General features: G+C 51.1%; 1 protein-coding gene across 1 annotated transcript; it reads left to right on the plus strand.

The window, feature by feature from the left end:
- Window positions 1–1,007: 1,007 nt before the first annotated feature.
- On the plus strand, window positions 1,008–11,975 carry TMED3 (transmembrane p24 trafficking protein 3). Its single transcript, XM_027089106.1, has 3 exons — window positions 1,008–1,310; window positions 2,975–3,223; window positions 11,113–11,975. The coding sequence occupies exons 1-3, from the start codon at window positions 1,134–1,136 to the stop codon at window positions 11,347–11,349; spliced, it is 663 nt and encodes a 220-aa protein (XP_026944907.1). The 5' UTR covers window positions 1,008–1,133; the 3' UTR covers window positions 11,350–11,975.
- The last annotated feature ends 392 nt before the right edge of the window (window positions 11,976–12,367 follow it).

The raw sequence follows: 12,367 nt of genomic DNA on the forward strand, positions 1-12,367 counted from the left end.
ATATAGGTAGTAAAACTCTTTGCTAAAATCAAGATACACCTCACCTAATGATGTTCTGAAAAAAATTCTTTACTGAGTAGCGAGACTACAATCTTTTTTTCTTTGTCTTTACCTGATCATAGTGAATATAAAACGCTATAGTAATGATTATACAAAATATCTTCTTAGGTAAATGGTAATAGATAAGACAGTAAATTAATTTATCTGCTTTCAGCGCTTTTGAGAAGTCAAAGGGAAAAAAAAAAGATTGTTTTGTCCCAGAAGAACCTTCAACTTATACAGACAACCAAGAGATACCTGAAATCCCTGAGTGAGAGACCTGTATTCGTATCTTCAGGAAGCTTCAGGAAGCTTTGTGTGTGAGCACGCCTGCCGGTTTTCCCCAGAACAGATGTAATTGTGGGGTTTCACTTACTCTCACCCATCAACCCCCCCTGCCCCGTGGCATACTTTTTCACCTTGGGAAGGGGATGGGAATGAGAAAGGGGGTGTTAATTGGGTCCCCAGAGTTTGCATATCTTTCCTCTAGCCTTCCTTGCTATTGTGGATAGTAGGTTTGGGCACACCCAGTTCTAGACCAGGAGACTGATTCTCCAGAGAAGCGTGAGGCAAGTTACAGAGCCAGTCAGAAGCAGAGCCTGTACCTTGTAAAACCCCATGGGCTTCGTGCTGCTGCAGCCAGAGAGGATGGACTGCGTGGACCTGGGCCAATTCCGGGTAATCCTCAAGCCTGCGGGTCCCAGAAGATGCAGAAAACGTCTGTCGGGGATGTTGGCAGAGGGCCCTTCCGGGGAGGTGCGCGCTGGGGATGGGCGTCCCGCCTCACCTTCGCCGAGACGCCCCAGCAGAACAGCGCGGGGCGGGGGAAGGGGCGTGTCCCCTTTGCCAGCCCAGCCAGCGCGCAGGCGCAACGGGCAGAAGGGGCGGGGGGAGGCCGCGGCGCTCTCTGGCCTCGGTCCCGGGACCACCCCCGAGCGCGCGGCTGCGCGCTGAGCCTCCCGCCCTCCCGGAAGCGCAGCGCCCCGCAAGCGCCACGTCTGTCCCTGCACCTTATCCCTGGTCCCCCAGCCACCGTCCCATCCGCGAGGAGCACACGCCCGAGCCGCCGCCCACGGGACTGGACCGGGAGCATCATGGGCAGCGTGGCCTCGCGCTCCGCCTGCGCGCTGCCCCTTCTGCTGCTGCTGCTGCTGCTGCTGCAGGCGGAGCGGCCGCGGGGCGCGGAGCTCACCTTCGAGCTACCTGACAACGCCAAGCAGTGCTTCCACGAGGACGTGGAGCAGGGCGTGAAGTTCTCCCTGGATTACCAGGTGAGGCCCTGGCGCCCGGCAGCGCCTCCTCTCCCCCTTCCAGGTCTCCATTGGTCACTGGTGCGCCCCAGGCTGGAGTGGCTGGAATTAGCCAAAGAGGCTGAATGGGGCGGGAATGACCAGAGACCAGCTGACTTCCCCGCGAGGAAGTCAGAGCCCACTCGAGACAGGCCCGACTACCCAGGGCGGGAGGTAGCGCCAAAGGTGCGCTACCTGGATGCGGATGCCCGGGGGCGAGTCCTGCATCCTGGGGAGTTGTCCTCAATGACCTGCAGGCCCCTTGACTCTAAGGACTGCCATGTCTGATTAGCTGGACACAGACTCTCTGTCCCAAGTTTTTTGGACCAGTTTGTCCCCGCCTGTACTGAAAAATGGCAGCGAGAGGAAGTGGGTCCTTGGCATTATTTTTCCCTCTCTCCAGTGTTTGAAGTCAAGTTGGGGTGAGCGCGGCCAGTGATGAGAAATGGCGCTTTGGAAAGGAGGTGTCAGCGCAGGCTTTGAGCCCTGGCAGTGTTTCCAAGGAGTGGTGTTGTGGCTGCTGCCATATGGCTCGGAAAAGCTCCTAGCTCCTGCAGTCCTGGCTCCTTTGAGAGATTTCACGACTCACAGTTCAGGGGAGCAGGTCTTGAGTGAGAGATTTGCCCCTAAGGTTGAGTGAGCAGATCTAAGAGTAGGGAGCTGAGTGGGAATTATACCCAGACCCGCGTCTGCTTGTGGACACATACTGACAGGCGTTACAGAGATGAGTTGGCACGGGAAGCAGGAGTAGGGGCAGGCCATGTGGTGGGCCCTCTCTGACCAAAGCCACTAAAAGAGGCGTGTGCTTGGGGACAGCACAAGTCACTGGTGTTGCCACTTTCACATGTCCGTGGACAGTGTGGAAATTGCAGCTGGGTTAACAGGGGTAACCTAGATACAGTCACCAAAACATGATCGTTGTGAGGATGGAGGGGGCTGAGAGGTCATCTGGTCCCTGCCAGGTCAGGAACCCCTGTTAGAGCAGGTTCAGCATAAGTTTACACACCTCCAGCATTAGGAAGCTCACTAATCACAAAGCAACTTCTTCCATCTGAACAAAAGGAAATTTTAACATTTGGAAGCAGATGGAGGCCACTGACTGTGTTCTTTGATGGACCTTAGTTATAGTCATTGACCACCTCTGTGATTTTTACCCTTTGCAGGTCTTATCTTTCCTGTGTTGAGAGTTTGAACTAATGATTCCCGAGGGCTCTCCCACCTCTGGTAATCACTGATTCTGTGAAGGCTTCAGTCTATGTTTGCTTTCCCCTTGCATTCCATCAGCAATAATATTAACGTTTACCAGACACGTTCAGCAGTTTACTTAACCTCGGGGCCTCAGTTACCTCTTCTGTAAAATGGGGAGGATTAGGCTCTTGCAGAGCAAAACTTTTGGAATCAGGCAGACATGGATTCAAGTCTTAGCTCTGTCACTTTCAAGCGGCATGACCATGGCCAGTTAACTTCAACTCTCTCAGCCTCAGTGTCATCCTCTGTAAATTGGGGAGTGTCAGCCTTTAGAAGGCTGTGAAGATTAAATGAAAAAAATGTTTGTGACATGTAATCACAGTGCCTGGTCGGCCTTTGGTAAGTGGTGTTTGCCTCTCTGGTAACAGCAGACTGTGGGTGTCTTTTGTGGTTGTCAGGTCATCACTGGAGGCCACTACGACGTCGACTGCTATGTGGAGGACCCCCTGGGGAACACCATCTACAGGGAAACTAAGAAGCAGTATGACAGCTTCACACACCAGGCTGAGGTCAAGGGCGTTTATCAGTTTTGCTTCAGTAATGAGTTTTCCACCTTCTCTCACAAGACCGTCTACTTTGACTTTCAAGTGGGCGACGAGCCCCCCATTCTCCCAGACATGGGCAACAGAGTCACGGCTCTCACCCAGGTGAGTGGACGCTAACAGGCTGAGATGAACCCCCTCCCCCCCAGCCTGCTCCTCCTTGTCTGTGCCCGTGCTGCCTGATGAACAGTCACCAGCTCTCTAGCTCCAGTCTGAAGTCTCAGTATTGACTCTGCCCCTCTGTTCACATCCAATCCTACAAGACCCTATGTTCTCCTCTTGGTCTTCCTCTCCATTCTTTAACTGGATCCCTGCCGTGCTTTCCTCTGGTGTTCCTGCGTTCCCATTTAGTCTTTGACACAGCACCACTTTCAAAGTACACACAGCATACGCCTCTCTGCTGATACGATGTATCTGCATGAGAAAGACCGGTCCTCCTTTGTGTGGTATATATTAGTCAGGGTAACAACGGCTGGCTGCTATAACAAATAAACCCCAAATATCAATGGCTTAGCACAATGAAAGTTTTTTTTTTTTTTTTCTCACTCAAATAATAATCTAGAGAGTGGGGATAGGGGTGGAGGACTTTCCTCCATGGAGTGACTCAGGAAGCCAGGCTCCTTCTTTCTTGTCATCTTTCTGATGTCCCTTAGGGCTTCAGAGTCCTCTGTTTCTAGCCACCAAAAGAAGGAGAGAATGATAAAGTCCCATCTGCTTCTTAAAAGCCCTGGCCCAGAAGTGATGCCATCACACCCACTCATATCTCATTGTTGAGGAATAGTCCTGTGGATAGACTGGATGAAACGAAGGTGGCAAATACAGTTCAGTTGGGCAGTCAACTCCTAGCAACAAACTTCACAATCTGGAAGAGAAACGGTGACACTTTTGGAGGACGGATAGTCATCTCTGTCACCCATGGCTGTCACAGTTAACTATAATCCGACCCCAGCCTCCTCCCTCAGTCTTCCCTCCTGCTATTTAAGCTTTTCCCTCCCTCCCATATGCAGGCTCTGAGGCTAGGACTCTGTATTACCCCTGAGTCCCCAGCGCCCCAGTGCCTGGGGTGTGGCACAGACTAAGAGCTCACCAAATAGTTATCAAATGACTGAGTGGCAGGACCCAGGGAAACCTGTGAGACAGGAATGACCTTCTGTGGCTGCACCTGTTCCACACCCAAAGCCGGAGCATCTGAGTCTCCAGCAATGCCAGATTACCTTCTGGGCTGCCCTCCAAGGTGACCACAGGCTCCATTCCTCTGTGGCTTTGACCATGGGCTCGTTCTCTGAGCACTTGGAGGTTAGCACTGCACTGTCCGGTCAGTAACAGCTATCTACATATGGCTGTTGACATTTAATTAAAATTAAATTAAAAATTCCCTTCCTTGTTTGCTCTGTACCAACATTTCTAGTGTTCAGTAGTCACAAGTGGCTGGTGCCCACGCATGGACAGTTCCACTGGACAGCAGTGCGTTTGAACTTAGCGGCATGACTGCTGATAGAAGTTCCAGCCCAGGGTGTGTCTTCTGTGTAGGATCTTTCATAACCTGTCCTCTCGTTGGTCGTTGATGAAATAGCTTCTGTTTTGAAGATTTTATGAGTCTCCAGAAGCTGAGCTGAAGGATTTCTCTCTCTAAGCAGTGGAAAAGAAACCAGTAGAGAAAAGGCTTTGTGGATTAGTGCACTAGAGACGTTCTTTCCTGGAGCCTTAGAATTAGAGTTTGGTTTTGTTGCAGGAAGGAGTGATTGCACTTCCCCTCTTCTGCATCTGGGAACCTCATCCTTCCTTCTGCCCAGCCACAAAAGAGCTGTTTCCTTCTCCTTCTGTACCTCTGACCCCCCTGCCTGGTCTGTGCCTGTCTCAGACAGCTCCCCCTCGCCTGTGGTGGGCCCGTGCTCAGTCTGCACACTGTACTGGGTGGTGGGAGTATGAGGTCAGAGGGCGCTGTCCCAGCTGTCAGGAGCCCTGTGTGGAATGCGACCCTGTAAACCACGGAGCTCCAGGATGCTCTGATCAGAGCTGAGATTTAAGGGTGAGGGTTGTCAGGGGATGGACCAATTGACTCTTCCAGGAGGGTCAGGGAAGTCTTCACAGGGAGAGTTTTAGCTTAAAGCGACACTCTGGGTGCTTGCCTGGGAGTGTGTCTGGCACGGGAGGAGGAGAGGCCTCCTGGGTGGGGAGAACAGCAGGTGCAGGTGTTCAGGGCATCACTTTACTTTCCTCACCGGCCCTGATCCTATTTTGCTTGGCATGGATCCCCTTTCTACCTGCAGCTGTCTTCTCTCTTCCCCTGAGGCTTCCTCCGGCTCAGTGCTGGGCCAGAGGCTGTGTGTTCTGGCACCAGTAGCAGCCCCAGGGTGAAAGAATAGGATCCAGAGTGACCGCGTCCCGGGCCAGGGCTCCAGGCCAGAGGGACTTGTCTTCGGCCTGAGTTGCAGCACGACCAGGCTCCTGGCAGAGGACATGGGCTAGAGATGCTGCTGAGGGAGGCCAACCTTGAGGTGCCCTGGGCGTCCTGAGAGTCTGGGCAGATCCTAGCGGAGGCTGAAGGTTCCTGACAGAGGTCCAAGGTCCGGGGCTGCCTCAGTGGTGGTCGAGGGAAGATTAAAGGTTTTCCTAACTCTACTCTGAGGCCAGCTCCTGCAACGCTGCCTTTGAGCTCTTGAAGAATTTAAAGAACCAAGTGCGGACTTCCCTGGCAGTCTAGTGGTTAAGACTCTGCGCTTCCATTGCAGGGGGTGCGAGTTCGATCCCTGGTTGGGGGAACTAAGATCCCATGTGCTGCGCGGCCAAAAACATAAAATAAAATAAAAAAGAGCCAAGTGCCTCTATCCGTGGTGGTCCTGATGAGGTGAGGCTGCAGGAATTTGCTGCTGGTTACAGAGTGAAGACCTGGGCATCAGCAGGTGGTAGAGACGGGATGGGATGTGGGTATGGGATGGAGCAAAGGGATGGTCCTGGGAGGGAGACAGGTCAGGGTGTCTCCAGAGACTACCTGTCATGATGGAGTGGTGCCCACGATCCCCGTGAGGTGCCCGGACACTTTGAACCAGCCAGGGCTGGAGGTCTCAGCAGGGTGAAGTTTGCACTGCAGGAGAGCTGGGGACCCATGGCCCTGGGAGAACAGGGCTCTTTGCAACAGAAGGGCCTCTGCTGGCTTCCTGCTGGGTAGGAAGCAGGCTGGCTGGGTTGCCTAACTGAAATTTTGTGGGAACAAGCTGAAGTGGTATCTTAGACTAACGCCAACAGCAGATCCCAGTGGTCAGGGAAGTAGCATGTTTTTACAGTAAGGGGATGCTTCCAGGTGTCTGTGAATCTTGGTGATGTGTGGCCCTGGGGTCTCCTGTGAGGCCCGTGCCAGGTTCTAAAGGTGTCTCCTGGTTTTAGACGCCAGGAAAGCCGTAGAGTACCACCTCCTGCTCTGTTACCTCCTGAAAACTGGCTTCCTTCCCTGTCACTGATCAGATCTGAGGTGGTTCCTGTAAAGACCTCAGGCCCTCTTCATAGAAGTGCAGTGCTGGTCTCTGGCTGATGACATCTGATCCACGTCTTTGAAGTGATGCCTTGCGTGGCATATCTGATGTGTCCTCTGCCCGGGGTGTCGGCACCCGTGGTTTCTGTGTCCTCCTCCGTTTCTCTCCCCCCCACCCCCCCACCCCCACCCCCACTCCTTCTCCAGTGATTCTGGACCCTGGGAGGAGGCTGGAGGTACCAGCCTATACTGCTGAACGCCTGGGCTAGGGCTCAGGGGTCCCAGGAGCCCCCAGTTCAAGTGAGTGTAATGTACATTTTGAGTTTCTGAATGAGCTTGTGATGGAAATAAACACGGAGGGTGGAATTCTAGCCTGGAAAACCAGTGAGCCCTTCCCTAGTGTTTAAAAACAAAGCCTCTGTGTATTTATACATTGTAAACATGTGTGTATGTATGTCTGTGTGTACACATGCATATGCATGCACAGACACACGGGCATGCGTGTGCGTGTATACACATGTATATGTGTATCTCTGTTCATCCCACTAATTTCAAGAACGATCTTCTCTACTTTGTTACCGAGTCCCCTGAATCGCTCCCAGATCCACTCTTCTCACCCCACTTGGTGACCTTCTTAATTGAGGGCCTCGTCTTTTCTCCCCAGCAGAATTGCAGCCACCAAAGTGGTTACCCCACCACCAGTCTGCCTCTGCATCATGGCTGGCAGGGAAGTTCTCTTAAAGTGGGATCCTTGCCTTGCCAATCTTCTGCTCACAGAGCTTCGTGTTAAAGTCTTGACTCTCAAGGCCTTTACCGTGAGCTTCCACCTACCCATGACTTCCTTCCCACATATCCCCGATGGGCTGCACATACTGGGCTCTGCATGTGCTCTTTGCTATGCTTTTCTTTCCTTTTTTTAAAAAATAAATTTATTTTATTTATTTATTTTTGGCTGCGTTGGGTCTTCGTTGCTGTGCGCGGGCTTTCTCTAGTTGCGGCGAGCGGGGGCTACTCTTCCTTGTGGTGCGCGGGCTTCTCATTGCGGTGGCTTCTCTTGTTGCGGAGCACAGGCTCTAGGCACACAGGCTTCAGTAGTTGTGGCACGCAGGCTCAGTAGTTGTGGCTCACGGGCTGTAGAGCGCAGGCTCAGTAGTTGTGGTGCATTGGCCTAGTTGCTCCGCAGCATGTGGGATCTTCCCCGACCAGGGCTCGAACCCGTGTCCGCTGCCTTGGCAGGCAGATACTTAACCATTGTGCCACCAGGGAAGCCCTGCCATGCTTTTCCTGCGTGGAATGCCTTCCCCTCATCCTCTGCCTGGTGACATGCTGCCCATCTGTCAAGGTTCAGTTTATCTCTTCCCTGTGTCAGGTACGCCTCCATCTCTGGCAGGATTAGCAGCTTTCTCTGAGGTGTTCCTACAGCTCCGCTCACCCCTCTGTTGTTAGCTCTTTTGGCATTGCAGGAAGCTGATAACATTCTCTAAATTATGACCTTCTTGGGACCCAGGACTGTGTCTGACTCATTTCATCTCTCAGTTCCTAGGGCCCTGCACAATGTCTGGAAGGCGAGTAGGCACTTAATAAATAAACATTTGAAAGAATGAATTAGTGTAGTTTGGGCTATCAGAGGAAACCGAGTATGATTTGGAATTCCTGTAGTGTCATTTTGAGAGGCGTCTCTCCTGAGTTCCCCAGCCCTACCTTCAATAACCGTGGTCTTCCGAAGATCACCAGGGTGCTATAAATATAGAACTAATGGCCTTACCAAACCTTCCTGTGTCATGGTCACAGGGAGTGACTGGAAGGGCACAGTAGGGAAGCGTCTACAAATGCCATACCTTGGTTCCACTTGGACACAGGTTTGCGTAGGTTAAGCCTGACTCCACTCTGTGACCTCTTTCCTGGTTCCTTCACAGTTTAGTCCCCTTCCTTCCTCTGTGACAGTTGACATGCCTTCATCAACTCTGGAAGCATTACCAGGAGAGCGAGGAGGGGCAATGCCACCGTTGTCTCCAGTGCAGAGGTCTGTACCCTGAGAGGTCTCCTCTGGTGGTTGGCATCTGAAGTCGGTTGTCACTTAGGAGTCCCCTTTGGAATCAACTTCTTGATGTCAGGAACCCTTCTCAGGATCATTTGTCCATTTCTCAACATCACACATCTGTAGGTACAGACATACCTTGTTCTACTGCACTTCACAGGTGCTGTATTTTTTACAGTTGAAGGTTTTGGGCAACCCTGTGTTGTCAGATGATGGTTAGCATTTTTTTCAGCAATAAAGTATTTTCTAATTAAGGTATGTACATTGATTTTTTTTTTTAGACATAATGCTATTACAGTCTTAATGCACTACAGTATAGTGTAAACGTAACTTTTATATGCACTGGGAAACCAAAAAATCCCTGTGACTCACTTTATTGTGACATTTGCTTTATTGTGGTGGTCTGGAAACACACCAGCAGTATCTCCAAGGTATCCCTCTACACCCTACCTACCAAATGTGGGGAAGGCGAAGAAGCCCCATGCTAACTCCAGTCGCAAGAGAAGACCGTAATATAGCCCAAAAATAGGACACGCAGGTGTCACTGAGAAAGCAGGATCAAGGTTCCCCTTGGGGGAAAAAGTGAAGCACAAACGACCTTGTTCTTGTTCTTTACAATGGATTCTGCCCCTTGACCCGATGCCTAGTCGAGGTCCACTAATTCCATCTCGTACACAGTGACCTTGTCAGTTTTCCCTCCACGTGACATTTCACCACCTCTTCCCTATAGATCAGAATGAGGGGGTCAGCCAACATGTGCAGAGGAAACCCACACCCCTAGGAGGTAGACCAGTTGTCAGACAGAAGATGCTGCCTTGACAACACAGAGGCTGAAGGGGAGCTTTTCTCTCCTCACGTAGTCTAGTTTAGCTCCTTGAATGGCCCAGAATCAAGAATATCTATGAAGCAAGTAAGGGCAACATCTTTTTTTGGTCATAGTCTCCCCTTTGGCGTCCAGAAACTGTTCAATTTGTGAGAGAAATGAGGGTTTCACGGGGATCCGTCAAGGTGGTGACACAATGGTTTGGTCCCTTCTAGCTTCTTACGTTGAGCTTTATAAGTAGTTCACCTTTGGAATTTGGGAAACAAACGTCTGTTGGATGCTTATGAACTTCCGTCGCACAAGAACTTATTGTTGGGATAGAATTTGCTGGGTTTTGGATAAAATGATTGCTTTAGAGGTTGCCTGTGAGTAAGAACACATGTTCTTTCACAGGCGTAATATCTTAGTTTTCTATTGCTGAGTCAATAATTACTACTAATGGCTGAAAACAACAGGCATTCATTATCTCACCGTTCTGTAGGCTCTAAGCATGGGCCAGCTCAGTTGGGTTCTCTGCTCAGGGTCTCAAGGCTGAAATCAGGTTGGGTTGGCCTCTTCTCTGGAGGCTCTGGGGAGGAGTCTGCTCTCACACTCATTCAGGTGGTTGGCAGAATTTAGTTCCTTGCAGCTGTAGGACTGAGGTTCCTGTTTCCTTGTTGGCTGTTGTGCTGTCCACTCCTAGAGGCCTTTTTCTGGTCCTTGCATGTGACCTCTATCTTGAGAGCCAGCAATGGGGCACTGAATTCTTTTGAATCCAGCCTCTCTGACTTCTCCTTCAGCCACCAGCTGGAGAAAGCTCCCTGCTCTGAAGGGCCCCTGTGATTCGGTCAGGCCCACTGGATGGCCCCCTTCTCTTAAGGTCAGCTGTGACATATAACATAATCACAGGAGTGGCAGCTCATCACATTCACAGCTTCCTGGGATTGGAGCAGGGGACCTTGGTAGTGGGGGTGGGATGTATTCAGAATACGGCATGCTACACGTAATATTTTAGCAGGTAAAGGAAGTTGTGAAGTAGTGTGCGTTACGTGTGAGTATATGCATGTGTGTGTGCACATTCATGTGCACACATGTCTGTCTTTGCACATGTTTGTATGTGAGTGTGGTTCTATGTACATGAGAAATGTATGTCTTCATGTGTTTCTGTGTATACATAGAAGTGTAGGCTGCAAATTTAATAGAATGAACTCAGAGTCCAACACAATTGTGGTTTACTTCACACCCTGCCATTCATTAGCTGTGTGACCTTGGGCAAGTCATGTAGCCTCTTTGAGCCTCAGTTTCCTCATCAGTATATGCAGTAAGCAATCAGTCAGTCCTCCTTAACATTGGGAGTAATGATCCCTGCCTGTCAGGGGTATGGTGAGTATTAAATAAGAACACAGGGCAGTATTTGAAAGCATAGGCTCAGGACTCAGACAGTTGAGTTTAAATCCTGACTCTGCCATCTACTAACTGTGTGACTCTGAACAAGTTACTTAACCTCTCTGAGCCTCAGTCAGGCTTATTATGAATACAGCCGTGTCACATCCTTAGCACAGACACACAGTTAGCATCCAGGAGAAATTACCGAGGATGTTGAAGATCACACTTGCTGTGTGTGTGCCGGGTCCTCTTCTTCTTTTCTGAGGGTTCACAGTGACTGCTCTTCTCTTCCTGCCTAGATGGAGTCCGCCTGTGTGACCATCCACGAGGCTCTGAAGACAGTGATTGACTCCCAGACGCATTACCGGCTCCGGGAGGCCCAGGACAGGGCCCGGGCCGAGGACCTGAACAGCCGAGTCTCTTACTGGTCTGTCGGTGAGACGATCGCGCTCTTCGTGGTGAGCTTCAGCCAGGTGCTGCTGCTGAAAAGCTTCTTCACAGAAAAACGACCCGTCAGCAGGATGGTCCACTCCTAGTTGGGGCGCTCTGCTCCCAGGCCCCTCCCACCCCAGGGCGGAGCAGCTCCCTTTGGTCACAGGCTCCTGGGGCTGGTGGGTGCGACCCAGGAGCTGCCTGGAGAAGAGCACAGGGTAACACGTTCTCACCTTGCCTTCTATTCAGATGCTTGGTCCTTGTACTCCAGCAGCCAAAGCTCATAGAGCCCAGAAAGCGAAGGCATCCAGCTGTAGCATGTGTGTAACACTGAATGCAGATAGGGTACAATCAGGCTGGGGATTGGCCAGTGTGGGAGGGCAGGCAGGCAGCCATCCAATGGCCTGGCTCGTAGGAGGAACCTCAAGGGCCCAGGCCTCCAGGGGGCAGCTCAGGGCTCTCTTTTTGCTCCACGACGCATGGCCCATTTGGCTTGTGTGTCCTATCCCGCGTGGAGGAGACAGGGCCCTGTCTGGCCTTTCCTCACATGGAGCTCTCTGTACCTGTGGAAACCAGGCGTTGAAGCGGCTTTGCAGAAGTCCCCATCCCAGGTGAGAACCATGGAATCAGCCCTGAAGCAAGAACAGAATGGTAGCTGGGTGCCTTGGTTGGCTGTGTATCTCCTAGAAGGCAGGACTCTGGCTAATAAAAACTGTCTGTGAGCACCATGGAGACCTGTGCCATTATTTCTCTGCTCTAAAGGAGCTCACGGCTTAATGGGGAGCATTGGTGTGCATATAATTAATTACAGCCTAATAGAGCAAGTGATGCCTCAGAGATCTGTATGTGTAGACGTTTGTGGAGGGAGTAGTAAACAGCTCTCAGTTGAATGAAAACAGTGAAATAGGGAGTTGGTTATTTTGTGTTCTCAGACCCTAGTGCTTACTGTCAACACCTGAGTCATCATTTAATCCAAATAGAGGGGCTAAGAACAGAAAAAGAAAAGACTGAGCAATGATGAGTGGCTGTTCCAAGGCCATTTCCACAGCAGCTACAGTGGTCTCTTTAAAACCTAAGTCAGACCCTGTCGCTCCTGCTCAAAACCTTCCCAAGGCTCTGCAT

The sequence above is a fragment of the Aethalodelphis obliquidens genome, unplaced genomic scaffold (assembly GCF_003676395.1).
Source record: "Aethalodelphis obliquidens isolate GAN/ISIS:26980383/991018 unplaced genomic scaffold, ASM367639v1 scaffold65, whole genome shotgun sequence".
Classification (NCBI taxonomy): domain Eukaryota; kingdom Metazoa; phylum Chordata; class Mammalia; order Artiodactyla; family Delphinidae; genus Aethalodelphis; species Aethalodelphis obliquidens.

Bases quoted from the DNA above. Each gene is read 5' to 3' on its own strand.
- TMED3 (XM_027089106.1), top strand. From the start codon at position 1,134: ATGGGCAGCGTGGCCTCGCGCTCCGCCTGCGCGCTGCCCCTTCTGCTG. The intron at 1,311-2,974 runs GTGAGGCCCTGG...TGTGGTTGTCAG, and splicing joins AGTTCTCCCTGGATTACCAG to GTCATCACTGGAGGCCACTA. The intron at 3,224-11,112 runs GTGAGTGGACGC...CTTCCTGCCTAG, and splicing joins GAGTCACGGCTCTCACCCAG to ATGGAGTCCGCCTGTGTGAC.